This window comes from Crinia signifera, chromosome 5 (genome assembly GCF_055691185.1).
Source record: "Crinia signifera chromosome 5, ASM5569118v1, whole genome shotgun sequence".
Classification (NCBI taxonomy): Eukaryota; Metazoa; Chordata; class Amphibia; order Anura; family Myobatrachidae; genus Crinia; species Crinia signifera.
Window position 1 is genome coordinate 73,611,864 of NC_139221.1, and position 20,636 is coordinate 73,632,499.

The window sequence follows — 20,636 nt, forward strand, 5'->3', positions numbered from 1 at the left end:
TATACTGCATTTGAGGCGTGTCCTAGCTTAGACTAGAGGATTGGCTGTCCCATCAAACATACTGTATGAGCAGTTCAGTAGAGAACAGCTATAGGTACACCGTACCTAAGAATTATGGGATGGATAGGTGTGATGTTTACAAATGTATTTATTTAAATATCTGATGTATTCATTAAGGACTATACACACTGGTGTTTTTGCCCAGCGTGTATGGATAACGATTACGGGGAAAATCGGTGAGCCCTTTCCTCCCGTTTTATAGATTTTCCCCTGGGTGGACGGCTTTCCGTAGTGGGACGCTATGGAAAGCCTTCCACTCCCTCGCTCATCTGCTGGTAATACCAGCAGATGAGCATCCGGGCCAGCGATGATGCGGGAGCGCACATCAGAGCTCACTGCTCATCGCTGCCCCATACACACTGGGCGGCTTTCAAGCTGAAAACTGCTCAAACAAGTAAACTGAGCGGCTTCCAGCTGAAAGTCACCCAGTGTTTATGGGCCTGAAATGATGCAACTTTTGCATATTTGATTTTTATCACAATCGTCATATTTTAATTTTTGCCAACTTTCTTTTGGTATGTCAGCAGTTCTGGAAATATGTACAGACAGAGCAAGCGGTCAACTCCCTATTAGTATTGGGCAGTTACGCTGCAGTAGTGTAGCTCATGTAGTATAATTCTCTGGGATACAGTTGATGGATCGACCTAAAGATGGTCCACATTCATTAAGTCGACACCATTGGGTTGACATACTGGAAGGTCGACAGATGTTTATGTCGACATGGTTTTTTTTTTCACTTTTTTATTTTTAGCCGACATGTGCCGACAGGCGGTATTTCATGCCCTACCCTCCACTAGGGCGTGGTGGGAGAACGAAGTTTGCTTTGAATGACTGATTCTGTTGCTTGTTATTTTGCTGCAAGTGATTGTTCCCTCTTCTCGGAGCACATCTGTTTCACCAGGGCACCAGGATATTTGTCTCCTTATTTCTTTGGCCCGCCTGTTCTGACAAGTTGCGTTTGTTTTTCTCCACCCAAAATGTTAACATTAAGTTTACTTTGCAATTGCAACTTATTAGACCAATAAAAACGTAACCTGATAATGGACATTTATTTTAGTTTAATACTATGGGTGACATTCTATGCTATGCGCTAAATGCGCATGTTTAATTCGCACACCATATCGCCGCAAATCGCCTATTTTCAAATCGCATTTTTCAGCCTAAATGCGCATATTTAATGTGATGCGCATTGGAGGCTGAAAAGTGCGAATAGGGGCGATTTGCGGCGATGTGGTGCGCTGTTTTTAGTCCTGAAAATGTGCGATTTTCATGTGTGAAAATCGCACATTTGCAGGACAGCGCAAGGTGTAAAAAAAAGAACCGAGCGCGGGGTCCCCCGCCCGAGTGTAACCAGCCCCGGGCTCACTGAGCCGGTGCTGGTGACATAAAATCAGGGTCCCCGACAAATAGGGGTCCCCTTGATTTTATGAAACCAGCACCAGACTCAAGGTCCGGCGCTGGTTCCCAAAATACGGGGGACAAAGTGACTAGGGGTCCCCCGTATTTTAAGAACCAGCACCGGACACAACCAGCCAGCAGGGTAATGCCACAGCCGGGGGGAGACTTTTTATACAAGTCCCCCCGGCCAAAGCATTAACCCCCTGGCTGGTCAGCATGGGCAGGGGTCCTGGGGAAGTGGGGACCCCCCCAATGAAGGGGTCCCCCCCCTCCAGGACTTACCAGCCCATGCTGATAGTCCGGGGCTGTCCTCCATGCCCCTGGGCTGTGGGCATGGAGCTGATGCTTTGTGTAAAAAAAAGAATGTAAACTATTGTTTTACACTGGCGAACTATCAGTCCCAGCAAGCCTACCCCGCATGCTGGGACTTGGGGAACCACAAGTCCCAGCATGCGGGGTAGGCTTGCTGGGACTGATAGTTCGCCAGTGTAAAACAATAGTTTACATTCTTTTTTTTACACAAAGCATCAGCTCCATGCCCACATCCCAGGGGCATGGAGGACAGCCCCGGACTATCAGCATGGGCTGGTAAGTCCTGGAGGGGGGGGACCCCTTCATTGGGGGGGTCCCCACTTCCCCAGGACCCCTGCCCATGCTGACCAGCCAGGGGGTTAATGCTTTGGCCGGGGGGACTTGTATAAAAAGTCTCCCCCCGGCTGTGGCATTACCCTGCTGGCTGGTTGTGTCCGGTGCTGGTTCTTAAAATACGGGGGACCCCTAGTCACTTTGTCCCCCGTATTTTGGGAACCAGCGCCGGACCTTGAGTCTGGTGCTGGTTTCATAAAATCAAGGGGACCCCTATTTGTCGGGGACCCTGATTTTATGTCACCAGCACCGGCTCAGTGAGCCCGGGGCTGGTTACACTCGGGCGGGGGACCCCGCGCTCGGTTTTTTTTTTTTTATTTAACCATTTATTTTACTTTTTAAAGCAGAACCCTGCACAGAACATTGCGATCTGTGCAGGGTTCTGCCTAATTCGCCTAACAGACCCAGGTCTGAAATAAGTGCGATAATTAGTCACTTAAATAATGCGATGTGCAAATGCGCATAGCATTAAATAAGCGACTTGTATACTTTTCTGTGCGCAAACATCTGGATGCGATAAAAATGCGAATTAATCTCGCATTTTTATTCACCAGACCTTTACGCACAAAATATGCAATTTCAGCCCCTGTGCGCATCCCATTAAATCGGCGATGTAATGGAAAATGCGATAGCGCCATTTTGTGGTCTAATTACCGCAAAATCGCGCTAATCGCAGAGCATAGAATGTCACCCTATGCCTTTACGCCCAGTAGTAATGGGTGTCCTATGCTAACACAAGCTAATAAACACATTTCTTTTTTGTACCAGTATTCCAGTGAACATTTTACGTGCTAATAGCTGTGATATTCGGGTGTAATGGCCCCCACACACAGCACAATTTTCAGGCATTTTCTGAGCGATTTTACTAAATTGCTCAGAAAATGCCTGAAAATGCATGTAAATCGCTGTGTATATTGCCCACACAGCGATTTACATGCGCGCACCCGCCGTTCTGAATCTGGTAAATATTCAGAACGGACGGGTTGTACAATTCAGAGCAGTCGCTCAGAAAGCTCCTGCTCATCTCCCGCATGTGTGGCTGCGGGCAGATGAGCAGGGCTGTTCTGAGCGACTGAAGCTCCGCTGAACGCCGCCCGCATGACACCGCCGCTGCACCTGAGAGGACGCACCGCCGCCGCCGCCGAGGACATCAGGCACCGCCGGAGACCACCGCCGAGCTGATGACGTCACACCGCCGGAGACCACCGCCACTCCTGATGACGCCGCGGGACAGAGAGGCCGCGATGCTGGACTCCGGCGTTGGTAAGTATTTTTTTTTCTTCCCACTGTGCCACCAATGTTTGGGGAGCAAACATCACTATACCACCAACGTAATATGTTTGGGAATGGGGTGGGGGACCCCTATTCTCTCTGTACTTTCGATCTCTACCTCCTAATCTCAATGTACCAAAGAGCTTGCAATCCACTGTATGTAATAAATCATTAAATGCTGCATGTCCACTGTATGTAATAAATCATTAAATGCTGCATTTAATATCTATAGGGCTCATGTTATTATAATAATTATATAATTTATTTACCTTGTCCATGATGGAACATTCAGCAGTTACTTCACACATATAATCCTGATTGTGTGTGTATGTATATATATATATATATATATATATATATATATATATATATATATATATATATATATATATATATATATATACACACACACACACAGTGCAGTTTGATGGCATGTGCGGCTGGCAGTTTGATGGCATGTGCGGGTGTGTGACAGTCGTGACAGATTTGAAATCTCCCGTGCTGAATCTCCCAAGTTGAATCTCTGACACAAATCTCTCTGTATGTGGCTCATTGTCTGAAATGAGCCACAAGAGTGAAATCTCTTGTGCTGAATCTCCCGTTATGTATCTCTGGCACACATCTCTGCGTATGTAGGGCCCTTAACTTGCACCTTTTTTATTATCTAATCTTACAATGCGGAGTCTGGACAGGGGGAGTGCTGAGTGCAGACAAGTTGTTACGTGCAGTGTGACGTGTGCAGCAACAGAATTTCCCTGGAGGAGAGAGGCTACAGTAGGTCAGACAGGTCTTGAAGGCAACTCGCTGAACTGATTCATGGCTGTCCGTCGCACGAGCAAGGGATTGGTGGAGACGGAAGTGGGAGCAGGGTCAGCTATATCTCAGGAGACGCTTTTTTCAATTGTGTTCATTTAGAATGCTGCAACTGCACTGTCACTCAGCCAATATGTGCAAGTGTGTGCGTATGTATGTATATAATAATATCTTCTATATAAGCTGTAAGGAGCCACGAGTTGTGCTGTCCTGTCAGTATCTACGCTTCCCTTTGACACTAGAATGCCTAGCCTATGTTGTACAAGTAGTTACCTAAACGCTGGCAGTTTATTTGTAAAAAAATTTGGGGGGAAAACGTCCGTTTTTTTATTTGAATAAACACACGGTGCAATGTTTTTTTCCTTACAGAATGTCAGTGCATTCACCCTGAATGGTAATGATAGTAAATGATAGTGTAACACTTGCTACAGCTGTGCACTGATATCTTTATTACTGTGTTTGTAGTGGCCTCTAGTGGCAGAAGTCTAAAAGTGATTTCTAAATATTGCACATGTATAGTGTTAACTTGGTGCCCACAGACGCATCAATTATCGAATACGTTTTGTACTTTTTAAGTACAAAACGCATCTTATGTACAATTATCGGGTGGTGTTTATGGGCTTGTGCGACGCAATGCGCGTTCCTGGGAGCCCGATATTGTATGTCCAAAAAAGTACGTGCTGCACGTACTTTTTAGACTACATCTGAAAATTAACAGTACAAACATGGGTTCATCGCATCTCATCGCACCGCATGCATCCAAGTGCACATTGCATAGCAAGCTGGAAGAAAAATTGTATAGAACCATTGTACAGTCAAAACGCATAGCACAGTAAAATTGATGCGTCTGTGGGCACCTTTAGAAGAGTACACCTGTACGTACATTGGAGGTTGTACAGATGCGTCTGTGGGCACCTTTAGAAGAGTACACCTGTACGTACATTGGAGGTTGTACAGATGGGGGCTCTTGCGCCCTGTGACAACGGAGCTTCCCCCAGGTCCTCACCACCGCCGGTCCCCCTCGCCCCCCCCCCCCCTCCCCTCCTTAACCCTGCCAGTCTCCCTGAAGTGGAGATGCTCAGGATGCCACTGGCCCGCCGACGGAGGATTGTGACACGCGTGCGCCCCAGTTCAGTGTAGCCCCTGTCTGGCGAGCCCCGGGCAAGGATAACCGGGGCTACATCTGTATATGTTTCAGTCACATCACTAAGAACAAGGGACCTCCTATGAGGCAATTTGAAGTGTCATGTTCTAATTTTGTAATCTTTGTATAAAATATTGTAAAGTGCAATGTAATATGCTGATGCTACATATGTAATGTTTATCATGTAGGTATGGCACCAAGGCATATGCAATATATAAATAGGCATTGAGCGTTTTTTTTTTTTTTTATCTATTTCTTATAATATTATTTTAATCCACATGTTTTGGCTCCCTCGGAAAGTATTCAGGCCATTTACTTATAACTCTATGCCCCATTGCATGTCTTCGATGTATCATAGTGAGTCCACTGGTAAAGTAGACGAATCAGGCCCTAAGTAACACCAAATATATGGTTTGGTTGTTTTGGTCCGTTTTTTTGTTTTTATTACATGTGTTTTCCTTTTAATACTCTAGCACAGGGGTGGCCAAACCTGTCCTCAAGATCTACCAACGGTGCATATTTTCCAGGCAACCTGTGGCTCTATAATAGGAATAAATGCAGCAGGTTTTAAAATGTTACAGTTGGTAATGACTACAGCTGTGCACCAGCTAGGTAACCTGGAAAACGTGGACCATTGGTAGATCTCGAGGACCGGTTTGGCCACCCCTGCTCTAGCATCTTCCAGAAAATGTTTAGTATTCTTGTACATTTAAATGGACATTGGGATTTGAGCGGCAACTGTCATCACAATACAGTTTATGCAATACATTTTTTAATAATGTCCATTTAAAAGGAAAAGGGGTCAAAAAGGGTTATAGTATTCATATCTTTGAAAACCCATGCAGTTCCTGTTCCCTGCCTGGGGTGTCACTGTCTGATGTGATGTTTCTAGCACAGGCCTGGTTTGCATATTAGTGCTGATATACAGACCACACTGCTAGAAGCACTACAGCAGACAGCGACACCCCAGGCAGGGAAGAGGAACTGCATGGGTTTTCAAAGATAGCGGGTGCTAGAGTGAACACTAGGGTTAACACTTCAAATGTATTGGCTTTATAATGAGTTATCTTAATACAAAAGCAGAGTACACATAAGTGATTTGCCATCCAGTTTGGTGGATCAGTTCTTCACATCAAACCTGGCAATATCACTGAAGTCATTATGCATTCTAAAGCAGGGCACAACATCAGTGTGTAGTGACAATCCCTGCTGACAGCGATTTTTTTCCAATATCGGAACAAATCCCCAATGCGCAACTGTGTACCGTGCTTTAGATTTACATTGCAGCATATTCAGCGTGAGTATCCTATGCGTTCTAAAGAAAATTATATCCAGTCTCTACATTGTACCTGTTTATAGGAGCCGTAAAACTGTGCTCTTCACACAGTAACAGCCCTCCCTGTATATGGGTGACTTGTACGTGTTACATACATAGAAAACCAATACCGCTATTCAATCAACATTTTTCTTGTTTTCCAGGCTGGCACTCAGACGTTCAATCGAGCAATGTTGTTTAATGTTGGTTTTAAGGAAGCCATGAAGGACCGGAAATGGGATTGTGTCCTTTTCCACGATGTGGATCACATTCCTGAAAATGATAGGAATTATTATGGATGTGGGGAGATGCCACGCCATTTTGCTGCAAAACTTGACAAATACATGTACATGTAAGTTAATGTTTCTGTTTTTTTTCAAACCCGAAATTCAATCTATTGTTTTGATTTCCTGTTTAATCAATAGTCCAGTCTAATGGTGTGTACACACGTTAGATGTGCCTTAAGATCCTATCCACGATCTGACCAGATAGGATCGTGGATAGGATCTTAAGGCACATCCGATTTGCATCCTATCTTGACTATATAGTGCAGATCTGCACTATATAGACAAGGCAGCCAAGACTTTCTGGCTTCCGATACGTGAACGCGCATCGGGATCGAATCGGGATCGCAAGGGTTAAAACCCTTGCGATCTGCATCCGATGTTGATCCGATGCCGATCCGATGTTGACTATATCGTCAACATCGTAAGGAAATCGGACCGTGTGTACACAGCATAAAACTGCAATTATTTATTTATTTTTCCTTTATAAAATAGTTCTGTAGTAATGGATAGCTGCTCCTTTGCCTTCCCAACCTTTTGCCATGTACTGTTCAGTCATTTCACATTGTGCAATGGTCAATGTTATCTGCGTACCTCATTACAACCTAGCTACCTCTAGTTTTATGCAGCCTTGCTACCTCAATTCTGATCATGGTTTGTGACACAAGTGGCAGAAGTTTGATGGAATTAACCTATAGGTTCACGGTGAAATGTACAATATTAGGGTGGTCAAACTGATATAATTAGCTCAATATTAAGTAACTTTATAATGAGATGACATACACTTGGGTCCTTGGTTATCTTTGCTGTAATTGAAACACATCGTGGTAGCGACAATTTGCATCTTCCCGCAATTGCATAATACATTTCCCATGGGACATGTAGCCCCAGCACACGCACCCATTTGCGGGCACTCTTGTCGCACTGCTTTGAGTAGCCGCGGCATTAGGTGAAGATTGCCACATCTGTAGAAACACAAGTACAGCTATGTCGTTTCCACACAAATAGTATGGACTATTGCAGCAGTGTGTTAGCTTCTAAAAACTGCATTGTTGGCTGAAGGGCTTAGGAAATGCCACCATCTCACGATGACGATGTGATGAGGAATTTCTCAGCTGGTGTCCTACATACAGCTGCATACAGAGGGGGGCAGCACGGATGGTGTAATGGTTAGCATTACTGCCTCACAGCGCTGAGGTCATGGGTTCAATTCCCACCATGGCCCTAACTGTGCGGAGTTTGTATATTCTCCCCGTGTTTGCGTGGGTTTACTCCGGGTACTCCGGTTTCCTGCCACAATCCAAAAATATACTGGTATGTCAATTGGCTTCCAACAAAAATTAACCCTAGAATGTCTGTGTGTGTGTGTGTGTGTGTGTGTGTACATGTGGTAGGGAATATAGACTGTAAGCTCCACTGGGGCAGGGACTGATGTGAATGTTCAAATATTCTCTGTAAAGCGCTGCGGAATATGTATGCGCTATATAAGAAACGGATAATTAATAAATATAAGCTGCTGAACAGAGCGGGAAACCAGAAAGGAATAAAGCTGCAACAGAATCCAGTCAAGGACCAGAAATCTAGCAATACCTCATTTCTGTCACTGTTCCTTTAATTAGATATAGGGCTACCTTGGTTCAATATAAAAGGATACAGTCCTTTCAAATACAAAAAAAATGTGTGACTAAAAAGACAGGGAATCAACAAGTACTCTGGAACGTGTGGCTGATGCTTTACAGCTGGTGTTGTGAGCGTCCTCTGCATGACAAAGGTCCATTGTCTCAGTCGTCCTCAGTAGACTGCAAGCTTGTGCAAGGAGCATCCTCATTTCCCCAAATCTCTTCCAACTGGATTACTCCACATGTACCCTGCACATCTTTTATATTTTGGTTATATTATTTGGCATTGATAAATTGTGTTGGGACTTATATATAAATATAGGAAGGGGAGGGGAAAAAAGGAAAGCCAAAATCTCTGAGTGCTGAAGATAACTTGCCTTACAGTTACATATTGATCCAAGTTTGTCTTCTGTTTCTTTATGAGCCTTCAATTTCAAGTGTATGGTAAGACTCCATTATTTGCTAAAAGTATATTAGTTGGGATAGTTGGGAAAACTTAGATACTTAATTCTTAGAATTGTCATAAAAATTTGGTGAAACTGCATAATAATTAGTCTTGTACTGTTTGTTTTATGTTTTGTAGTCTACCATACAATGAGTTCTTCGGAGGCGTGAGCGGTTTGACTGTGGAACAGTTTAGAAAGATCAATGGATTTCCTAACGCATTCTGGGGATGGGGCGGGGAGGATGATGACTTGTGGAACAGGTAAGTTTCCAGACATATTCAAAATGGTCAATTTTAAAATCATTTTAGGTCCTGTAATGAGAAATATAGACAAGATAACATTTCCATGGAAGGATGTGTAATACTTTGTCACAACCATTACATAGTTTGATTTCCCATATTTCACTTGACCTAAGCCCTGTAACCTGTTTACTGTATTGCACCTTAGAATGGCTGAAAGACCTATTGGGGTAAATTTATGATTGCATTCTCCCACAGCACGGTATGCTCACCTTGGAGGAGCAGCCCACCAAATCCTATCTGTACAATTCATACTAATCAGTTGTATATTTAGATACCAAATCTGGTCTTTCGGGTATTACATTTGTTCACATCTTGCATGATGCCCATCACCCTAAAGTTCTTGTCTCAGAATATATATATATATATATTTATTATGCCGGAGGTAGAGCATTGAGCTTATTTGCAGTGCCACCGCCACCTCTAGCTGCCATCTGTATACCAATCATATAGCCTTGCTGTGCTTCTCAAATTTTTTATTTCAAATTATTGTGTGCTATTTTTTGTATGATGGGTCCTTCAATGTACAGCGTAGTGTAATAGATCAGTGCTTTATTTAGTATGATAAACATATTAATGTACACTGGGTGGTATCACAAATCACGGAACACTGCTTATTGCAGTTAACTTCTGTTATATGAAGATACCGTAAATAAAATTGCGAATACAAAAAGAAAACACAACTGTTCCCTCCATCCTTATGATACTCTATGCACGTATGTAAGTAGACTGTTGTCTGGACAATGATAAACTTACACTAGTTCTAAACTGCAGACTTACTGCAGAAACCGTCTTAGTGTGCAATTTACAATAAGTTGAGCCGTTGCATTGCCCTCCAAGATTTGTTGTGGTAGATTATATAAATCTGGTAACATTTATTATTTTCCTTGATCATTTCAGAGTGCATTATGCTGGCTTTAATGTGTCTAGACCAGAAGGAGATCTTGGAAAGTATAAGTCAATTCCTCACCATCACAGGGGAGAGGTCCAGTTCTTAGGCCGGTAAGTGTCATTATTTCCTATGGTTGACACTAATTTGCCAACAGTACATTGAAAACTAGCACGGCGCCCACGATTTCCATCTTATGCCATCGTTTCGATCGCATCGCATGTGACCCGATCGCATGCGATGCGATCAGACCCGATTTTTTGGCACCCTGATGGGTGATTACTATGTTAAATGCACCTCCATTGTTAACGCCACCCCCACTATGAACGCCAACCCGAAGTGTGGCGAACGCAGCGAGCCTGCGAGGGGTGGCGGTACGCGTACTCCGACCTTTCATACCCCCACAATCCACGTCGGCGTGGAATTGATTCTATATAATGTGGCGAGCCTGAAGCGTGGCGAGCGCACGCTGATTACTTCACATGTATTCCGCGTCCCCTCGCGGGGATCGCTGCGCTTGCCACGCTTCGGGCTCGGTGGCTCGCCACACTATATAAAATCAACTCGACGTGGATAGTGGGGGTATGAAAAGGTCGGAGGACGCGTACCGCCGCCCCTCGCGGGCTCGCTGCGCTCGCCACGCTTCGGGTTGGCGTTGATAGTGGGGGTGGCGTTAACAATGGAGGTGCATTTAACATAGTAATGACCCATCAGGGTGCCTGTACAATTAAAATTCCCATCGCATACCATTGTAATGGCATGCGATGCAACGCAATATTAAAATTGTACAGTGCGGGTCTTAGGACCGGAAAATCGGGTCCCATCGCATACCTTAATTAGTGGTATGCGATGGCATACGATAGGCACCGTGCTAGGAAACAAGTACCGAATTAATTGTAGAAAATATTTATCTTGCCTCTGAGCAACTGGGACAAACTTTCGCCAGTAATCCATGTACCAGACCTAAGCTGAGGTCTCAGGTGTCGGTTTTTAGACCCTTATCTCACCACTGCTGATACATTATAAGGGGAATTCTGATTGTGAATGCTGTATATCTATAAGGCAGCAGGACTGAGACTTTAGCCCATTTCCATTGCTACAAGGGCATCCTTGGTACCCACATGGGCTTTGGCTTGGATCAGTAAGGCTCTTGAGCAATAGTCAGAGTAACTGGTAAATGGTCTCCAGTCAGGTAGAGGGGTATCAGCACTGGATCCTGAGGGTGCTGGATTTCGGGGCCCTACAGTCTCAGTATGATGACCTATCTGGCTTATGCAGAGTCCATATTTAGTTATATCCTTATTAACCTAATAGGGAGAAATATATCCTCTCTACTGCCCTATATGCTCTAGTTTTATTCTTTTGTTAACCTGGTAAGCCAGACATTCTACTTCCCCTCTCTCCGCTTCTTCTACCATATGTGAAAGATATTGGTGTATGTATAGGTGCACTCCACTGATAAAACATTCAGTAGGCAGTAGTGTGAACAGCAACATTTCAATCCCTATTTATTGTGGCATTTGCTGATAAAAATGCTGCAATAAATAGGCATTGAAACATTGCTTTCACACTACTGCATACAGAGGTTTTTTTTCCGTGCAGTGCCGCACCTTCTAACTTGTGGTCTATGTCTCTGTGAGGGCACCCCGAGCTGCACGTAAGTTAAGTGGCTGTGCTGGACCTCCCCCATTGGCAATTTATGAATTATAATTATAGAGATGGGGCATGAAACGTTGATCACTGGCGTCTCTTCACCATATAATTTAAAAACCGTGGAGTGCTGTCTATTTTTGTTTCATCCAAAAACCCCAATGGATATGTATGTGTATATCTAGCAATATATCATAAATAGCCTTCCTTTGGCAATGATTTCATTGTTTCAATAAAATCATGTAAGGGGGGGCCACCATTTGCATTTGTTTTCCCTCCAAATAAAAATGATGCTGGATTGCATTTGAGTACAGTTGATTGAGAGATACTTTATGAGCTACCTGATTGGTATACTGGGGAAGGAAAAGAACATGCAGTTTGCACTGCCATGTACTTTCAGGGGGCGCAGTGGTGTATAGCACAATAATGAGCAATAGATTTTACCCAGTATAAAAATTTATTAAAACAATATATAAAAAAAAGCCAATATAATAATGTTCACATATATGTGCACTTTATAGGTTTTTCATAGCAATTGCATAACAAGACGTACAAGACATACAACAATTAACACACAGAGGCTTTTACAAGCATAATAGCTGGTATGAGGCTGGATAAATTGAAAGTTATTAGAGGCATCAATTGATCACTTGTTTTAGCAAGGCTTTATATTTACCAGTCCCGCACAATTGTGAGAGGTGAATCTCAGAGATGGTGTGTCCGGCTCAATTAGTGTCCATATCCTTGGATACAATGTTTCCTCTGCATAATTAAAGGTGCTCTCCTGCTGAGTATGGAGAAGTGATGGGGGCTCTGCAACACCAATCAGTGTAGCGGCTGCTCTGGCATGTATCAGCAGCGGTGAATTGCGGTATCTGGATCAGGATCTCCAGTGGTCAGCAGCAAAACGTGTTTCTCCGCCTTATCAGTGGCTTCCTCAGGGGGCAGCAACGGTGCACAGCAGTCCGACCCTTCAAATACATTAAACCAGCGCTCTTTTCTAGCCCTTTGGGCTTTTTTTCCTTTGATTGGTATACTGACTAGGTCAGTGAATGGTAAAACAATCATGCCTATACTGTAGCCACCATTCTTCGACTGATATATATATATATATATATGTATATTGATATATGTATATTGATCTGATGATTGGTTGAAAATTAATTATTGGGCATCGAGGTAATCTTTGAGCCATTCATGATGCGATTTCTGGCCAAGAGTACAAAACCTGGGCAAAACTTAAACACCATTTCCCACTAACCTTGAATCTGCATCAATTACAGATCCTAGATAATAATCTTATTGTCATTTGTTTTGGCAGGTACAAATTGTTACGATACTCCAAAGAACGTCAATATCTAGATGGATTAAATAATTTGATATACGCTCCAAATATCATCATAGACAAGTTGTATAAAAACATCACTGTAAACCTAGTGCCAGAGCTGGCTCCAGTAAAGGACTATTAATGGGAGTCTCGCTGACAAAAAACCAATGTGATGCCTACTGGAGCAGGAACGGAAGTAATGGACCACCTCCAATGGGATACTAGTGACTGATATCAAATTCCAATTATCTGAATGTGTGACCATGCATTACGTCTGAAGCCAGCAGCTGCTATATATATCAGTGTTTACAGCAGATAACTGCTCATAATGCAAGCCTTGTCTCACCAAATGCTATAGAGTTTCACCTTTCACTCCGCTCTGCAGTGACTTTTTTTTTTTCCAAGAACAGAATTTATCATCTTCTTTTTTTTTTTTTTTTTTTTTTGCACCAATCTGCAGCTTCTTAAGTTAAATGTGCTTTTTGACCCTGGTTAAAAAAGAAGAAAGAAAAGTTAGGCCTTTTTATTGTTATTTTTGTATTCAGCAGGTGTACATGTTTATGTATATATTAGTTTGATTTTTGTAAATACATTGGTTATATTTGTGTGTATATATGTGTACTTGCATTCATGTATACACACATGGATTGATGTAAAGTTCCTCCCAGCGATTTTTAATGACCCCTGTTTTACACCTTTGCATGTCATTATTCTAGAACTGTATTTTTTTTAATACAGCATTGTCTTCATTTGCATGAAAAAAAGGAACATGTACATATTAGAATTTTAAAAATGTTTACGCTTTATGTAAAATGAAGGAAATGTTTATTGTTATTAATGGCCAGCTATGACTGTAAACTGTTATCAAGGTTTGTGAGCTTAAGGCCTTATTGAAAAGTCTGTTAGGGGTTAATTTCTTAATTGTCATCTCTTTAGCTGCAAGAAAAGGGTCCTGTAATAAATTGATCAAATGCAGTCAAAGCTACAGAATGTACAGCTAGTCCCCATATCATTTGTAATGGTATGATTGATTTATTCTATGGCATCTTTAATTGTATCTAAAAAAAAAAAAAAAAAAGGTACATATCATTATATACATACAGGTTGTCAAAAAAATTATTTGTGCCAACTTTGTTAAATGTCAGGGAGCTGATGCCAAGAATACATTTTTGTTTTTTGTGTTTTTTTTTTTGTTTTTACGTTGCTAATTTATTTTTAAGGTTTTTTATATACTGTATATTTTTATTTGCAGCACATTACTACTTTGTGAAATTCAAAATGAGCCAAAAAATATGTTCTTGTATTACATATTATATTGGTGATGTTTTTCTAATGGGCCCTACACACATGCCGATGTGTGCAGGGCTACCTAGCTGCGCTATGTCGGGCTGTGCTGCGCCGCTATCGCCTAGCACACAGAGCTGACAGCCCACACACAGAGCGAGCTGTCAGCTCTGTGTGCTAAGCGAGCGGACAGCACCAGTGTTCTCCGGTGGGAGAACACTGCCGATGCCGAGATTGATGGACACTGTCCGTCAATTTCGGCCACCGATAAAGACGCGCGGGGACGCGCGCCGATGCAGATACAGCCCCCACACATACACCGATGTGAGGGCATTTGCTAAGCGACTTTGCAAAACTAAGCAAAATCGCTTAGAAAATGCCTTAATATCGGCATGTGTGTAGGCCGTATAAGAGTACAATATAATTCACATTGCTTCAGAGAATATATTAAGTACTTTATTCTCCATTTTCGGAGGTAAATAATTTGGTGTATTTGCTATGTCTTTTTATGTTAAAGGTATAAAATGAAAATCTGTGTTCAACATTTGATACTTTGTGCTGAAGAATGCAAAAGATATTCCTTTGGAGTTGAGGAGCACTTCATCACACTTCCTTGAACATTATGAATACTGATGCACACAAAAAGTGCTGTAACCCATAGCAACTAGGTCAGGGAAATGTAGACAAGTTGTTCTCTGAGTGTTTGTGGTACAGGAAGTTTTAGCTGCATTCCACTTATATAATGTTAAAGTTAAATAGATGTAAACTGAAAATGTATTTATAGCGAGGGGAACTTGGCACCCGGGGCAGTTACCTAGGGATAAGGCGTTGATCCTATTAATTTGAAGGGTGCGAGGTGCCGTTCCAATGGCGTTTTAAATGCTGAAAAAGTCTGGAATGTTTACGCAGTTTCGCATCTTTTGCTGATTTCGGTCAGAATTTGCTCAAAATTGTTCGCTACCCTATGAGCAGCGAGCGCTGTTTGGCAAATTCAGTCAGATGTTAAGTGCTTCTGGTGCCGTGATGATTTGCACTAGCAAATAATCCACTGCTAATAGGATCGACCCTTAAGAGGGCATCCAGGGTAGGTCAACCATTGTTCTCATGGCACCCTCTTCAGCCAGAAACACCCTGCTCTTAAAGGCTTGCCTCATCAATCGCAATAAGTATTAAGCAGCAACTAGGGGTTCCCCCCGCAGTAGCTCATCTCTAAGGAACAGCGCAATGAACATAGGATTAATCAAATTGTTTCAGTTAACGTTCACCCCCCCATTTAATTGGACATTCTCATAGAGAATAAGTGACTGAATGCAGCTCATCCTTATTATACCACCAGCACTTAACACAGTACAATACTGTTCTAGATGAGAATAGTTTGCAAAAACAAATGGCTCTCTACCTATATACTGTAGCATTTGTCTTAGCAACCAGTTTTCATATATGTGCCCATGCAATAGGAAATGTTAGGTTACTCCGTTTAGTTTACATACAGGATGATACACATTGGATGCAATACTTCATTCTAGCAATTCAGAAAAGCTGACTTTTTTAATTGTACATTTTCCATCCCACTGTACTGTACCTTGAGAATTTAGATTTTTTTTAAAAAATATTGATCTTAACAGTTATTATTAAATGTAGGGTAAGTTCCACGATTATTGCATATGCCAAATTCTGCAAGCCTAACAGTGCAGCACTACTGTGAACCACAGCACTACCTGTGTATAGATTCTACTTTCTGAATGCATATCTATGGCTGACACAAAGTAGATCCTTTCTGTCATTGGTCTGATAGTACAAACAAAAGAACAGGAAAAAGGAAAAACAAAAGTGACCCAAAGCAGTTAAGAACTTTCATGGTGCTCATCTGTATTCAGTATGGTGAAAACTGGTCATACTGTCCTTTTGACCAAGGTAACTCCTTCCACAAGATGCTACTTTGTTCAAGTAATGGCCTAATGTGCCTTGTACAGAGATCTCATGTTTAAATTTTTTTCAAAAATCCTGTATGTGTGAGGTCTTTAAACCTACTTGACATTGTTTACAGTATATTAGTAAAGCACTTAATTAGCATGGTTACATACGATGAGTGATGGCAATTGGAAAATACATCTCAAGTCACTGATAAGTTGAAATTTGTAGCTCTGTAAAGGGCCATCTTAGCATCTTGTAGTAGGAATTATTTTGTGCTAAACGCCATGATATCTTCATCAAAACACTTGGTGGTGTGGTTCACTTAATTGTCAGAAGCCCTTTATATATTTACTTAGATTAATTTACTTCAAAGGAGGCTGCCATTTTGAATCACTTGAGAAGAGGACTCTGTGTACAGCATGGGTCTTCAAACTGCGGCCCTCCAGATGTTGTGAAACTACAAATCCCAGCATGCCTTGCCACAGTTTTAACACTCCCTTATAGCAAAACTGTGGCAAGGCATGCTGGGATTTATAGTTTCACAACATCTGGAGGGCCGCAGTTTGAAGGACCCATGGTGTAGAGAGATAATGTGCCATTTTCACTGAAATACACAAAGATAACTTTTTTTTGGGAGGGAGGGGGGCGTATCACAATTTTTTCTGTTAAGTTCAAGCACTGTACCTTTTTGAAGTCCATATTTACTAAAATGGACTACAGTTTTTAGGTATACTAGGATTATTTCAATTGTTGCCTGCTAGTTATATAAACACATTTAATTGTGTAAGATTATCAAATAATATGCATTTTTAATGATTCATCGAGAAAAGTAGAAAAACTAAAATTAGACTAACTTTCATAAACTTTTACTTGTGCGTATGTGTGTGACAAAATATCAATGAGCCCTTGTCACTCAGTGATGTGGAAGTGGCCATTTTATGTGCTCAACCAATTCATAGTTTTATGACCTTTTATGTGTTGCACTGATTTACTAGTGAAGCGATGAGCCACAAAATGGATGCCTCCACTGTTGATGACTTGAGCGCTTTAACTCTCATTACTGCAGACTTTTTCCTGCACATTGTAAAACACTGCTACACTTAGTCCTCAAGACACTACACTACTAATTTAACATGAAGTGCATTCTTCTCCCAGAGAAAAACTATGATATAGTCCATGTTTACTGTGCCTTGTTTATAAAATACATTGGCTAGTGTTGAAACATTGACATACTGTATGGGATATTGTGAACTGTGTGACATTTTGTAATATCAAGGCATGAAGACTATTTTCTTTTGGTACAGTGCTTTATTTATTAAATAGGCTAATGGTTATGCGGTCTTGGAAGAGAATGTTGCTCTTCAGTACAATAGCAATAATGTCTATGAACTGGGACGCTTACACTCTTTAATTTGTAGTAGACTTAATATGAACAAAAGTGCTTTTCTTTGCATTGCATGTCTCAATGAAGGTCATCCTATTTTGCGATTATTCCACTTTGGTTACATAATAAACTTGAAATAAAATCAAACATGTTTGTTTATATCTTCAGATTACGAGCTTTTTCTCTGACCACACATTCATGTGACTGCGTTTAGGGTTGTGATCTACAGATTTAAGGATCAAAGCCCATATAGAAGGTCTCGGTTCTATATACACGTTTTATGTATTTTATTTGTATTTATTATGCATTTACCTAATGCGTTAGATTATATGTGTAAATTGCAATATTGCTAAGGTGTCTCCCGCTGTTATTATATAAGATAACATCAATAGGACATTGGCGCGTGCACTAAAGTGATCAATCGACAATCATGCACCTTAATTAAAACGTGAGAAAGATAGAAAATACGATTCAAAATAACACTTTCCTTCCCTGTCCGGTGCTTGACTTCTACTTAAAACGGCCACAGGACAAAATGTATTTCAGTATATATATAAGACATATAAAGGAGAGCATAGCCCCACAATTAAGCAATGTTTTCAAAATATATGCTAAAACACCTATTTCCTCATACAAGATGCATGTAGATCTAAAGCAGCCGGAGGCTATGGAACACCCCAGACCTGGCATCTCATATACCCCTTTTATACCCCATTCTCACTGCTAGGCAAATTCCCAGATCTAGCATGTCGACTCGGTAATTTGCCTTTTAACGCAGGTTTTTTTCAGTGAGAACGGGTCAACCTGTGTCGAAATTCCCGGGTTTTAAGCCCTTCTTTTTACCCGTGTTTGAGATCCGGGTATGCAGACACGGGTTGACCCGTTCACACTGCAAAAAAACCTGTGTTTAAAAGGCAAATTACTGGGTAGAACTGCTTCACCTGGGAATGGCCTTAGCAGTGAGAACGGGGTCTGGCGCCGCAGCTCCCCGAATTAAAATGGCGGATAAAAGCCGTGTTGATCACACTCGCAGTGAACACAGCATTCGACATACTACCCGGGAATTACCTGGCATTTTGACCAGGTGCAGCCTGCACACTTTCACACTTACAGCAGCAAATTACCGGGTGAAGCAATTCTACCTATTAATTTTAATACCCGAGTAGACCCTTTCAGACATACCAAAATCCCAGGTTGATGCACGTTCATGTGGGATCTATATCCATGTCTTCCCCGGTACTCTGTACCCTGAAGCAGGGAGTGACCTTGCTCTTGGTGCCTATCTCAGAGGTTGAAGCCCCTCACATTCAATATCCAACAGCAGGAAGGCACTTTTTCAATATGGTGAAAAAACCTTTTCTTTGTAAGTCAACGTTTTGTGGACAGCATCCACTTCCTCAGGACTAGTAAATAATATCACACAATGTGCACAATATATACCATACGATAAGTGTATAACTTACCCCCTCCCCTTTTACTATACCCTGGTGTGCAGCATGTGAGTAGTACGGCCATCCATGGACTTCCCCTGACTTCCGGTCACCCGGAAATGCCATCATCCCGTCAGCTGCAGCTCCTAGGCAATGTTGTAAACAAACTTGTTCAGTATCATACATCACATCAATTCACATCTCGAAAAAAAAATGAAAATATCAACCCCATATCCATGATCCGCTTAAACAAATACCTTAAAACAATTATAGTGTGTGTTAAAACTCATCACCCAATATTTAACCCATTGATCAATGTGCAAAATATTCCTATCCTAAACATTCATTATAAAGACACTCATGTACAGTATATATGGCATTGCTGATATTTTGGTAAGTATTCAATGCTACGGCGAGCGCAAGGCATTTTGGATTTGCTGTGGTCCCCGTTTCGCAGCCAGCCCCTCACTATTTGACTGGTCAGGGGCGAATGGAGGATGGCGGAAGGCAGGGGGCTGGCAGCCTCCCTGCCAGTGCCGCACACAGCAGCGGGGAGGATGGCAGGGAGTCTTCTGCAGCAGAGAGGAGACAGGGAGGTGCGGGGAGCACTGCGCTGGTCCTGCTCCATGCATATGTAATGAGCGGGACCAAGTGCAGTAAATATTAATGAGCGGGTGGAAAAGGTGGTGATAACGAGTTATCAGGTAAGGGCGCAAGAATATGAGTTGCTTTGCCAAGCTGTGGTGTACTGGTATAGGGTTTGTCCCACCCGTCAGGTAAACAATCTAACAAGGAAGAAGGGCGTACACTGCACTATAATCTAGTAGACTATTAAACTATGGTGCCACTGGTATTATGATTTAAAAAAAAAAAAAAACATTTAATGACCTCTACAGTAAAATACATTCAAAACAGTATTTGGAATCAATCAAGACCATATTTAAAAATATATAAAAAAATAACAAAAATGCGGCTAAAAAAAGTTTTTTAGTTTGAGAGGTAATATATCAACTTGTATGGTACCGTATCAGTCTTTGATATGGAGATTTTGAGCAGCTCAATTGGCACTATGTTGCACATGGGATGCGGTTAATTTCCCGGCGGTCGGGATCCCGGCGGTCGGAATCCCGACACTGGAATCCCGACCGCCGAAATCCCGAAACTTTCTCCCTCCGTGGGTGTCCACGACACCCATAGAGGGAGAATATAATAGCGTGCCGAGCGTAGCGAGGCACCGGGCCCGCTGCGTGGCGAGCGCAGCGAGCCCGCAAGGGGGGGCGATCCATGTCCCCCCCTTGTCGGGATTTCGGTGGTCGGGATTCCAGTGTCGGGATTCCGACCGCCGGGATCCCGACCGCCGGGATATCATATCGGATCCGTTGCACATAATTAAGAAACAAACATAAAAACATTTAAAATGTAGTAGGATAACATGAGCAGGAAAAGATCATAAATATTTATTA

At 42.1% G+C, this 20,636-nt stretch overlaps 1 protein-coding gene across 1 annotated transcript in view; it reads left to right on the top strand.

Moving 5' to 3' along the window:
• The window catches only part of B4GALT6 (beta-1,4-galactosyltransferase 6), an 89,772-nt gene extending 71,882 nt beyond the window's left edge, over positions 1-17,890 (top strand). Inside the window, exons 6-9 of the mRNA XM_083187471.1 lie at positions 6,812-6,999; positions 9,134-9,256; positions 10,196-10,297; positions 13,156-17,890. Of these exons, the coding sequence (XP_083043597.1) occupies positions 6,812-6,999; positions 9,134-9,256; positions 10,196-10,297; positions 13,156-13,303 (561 nt within the window). The 3' untranslated portion in view covers positions 13,304-17,890. The remainder of the gene's footprint in view (positions 1-6,811; positions 7,000-9,133; positions 9,257-10,195; positions 10,298-13,155) is intronic.
• Positions 17,891-20,636: the final 2,746 nt, after the last annotated feature.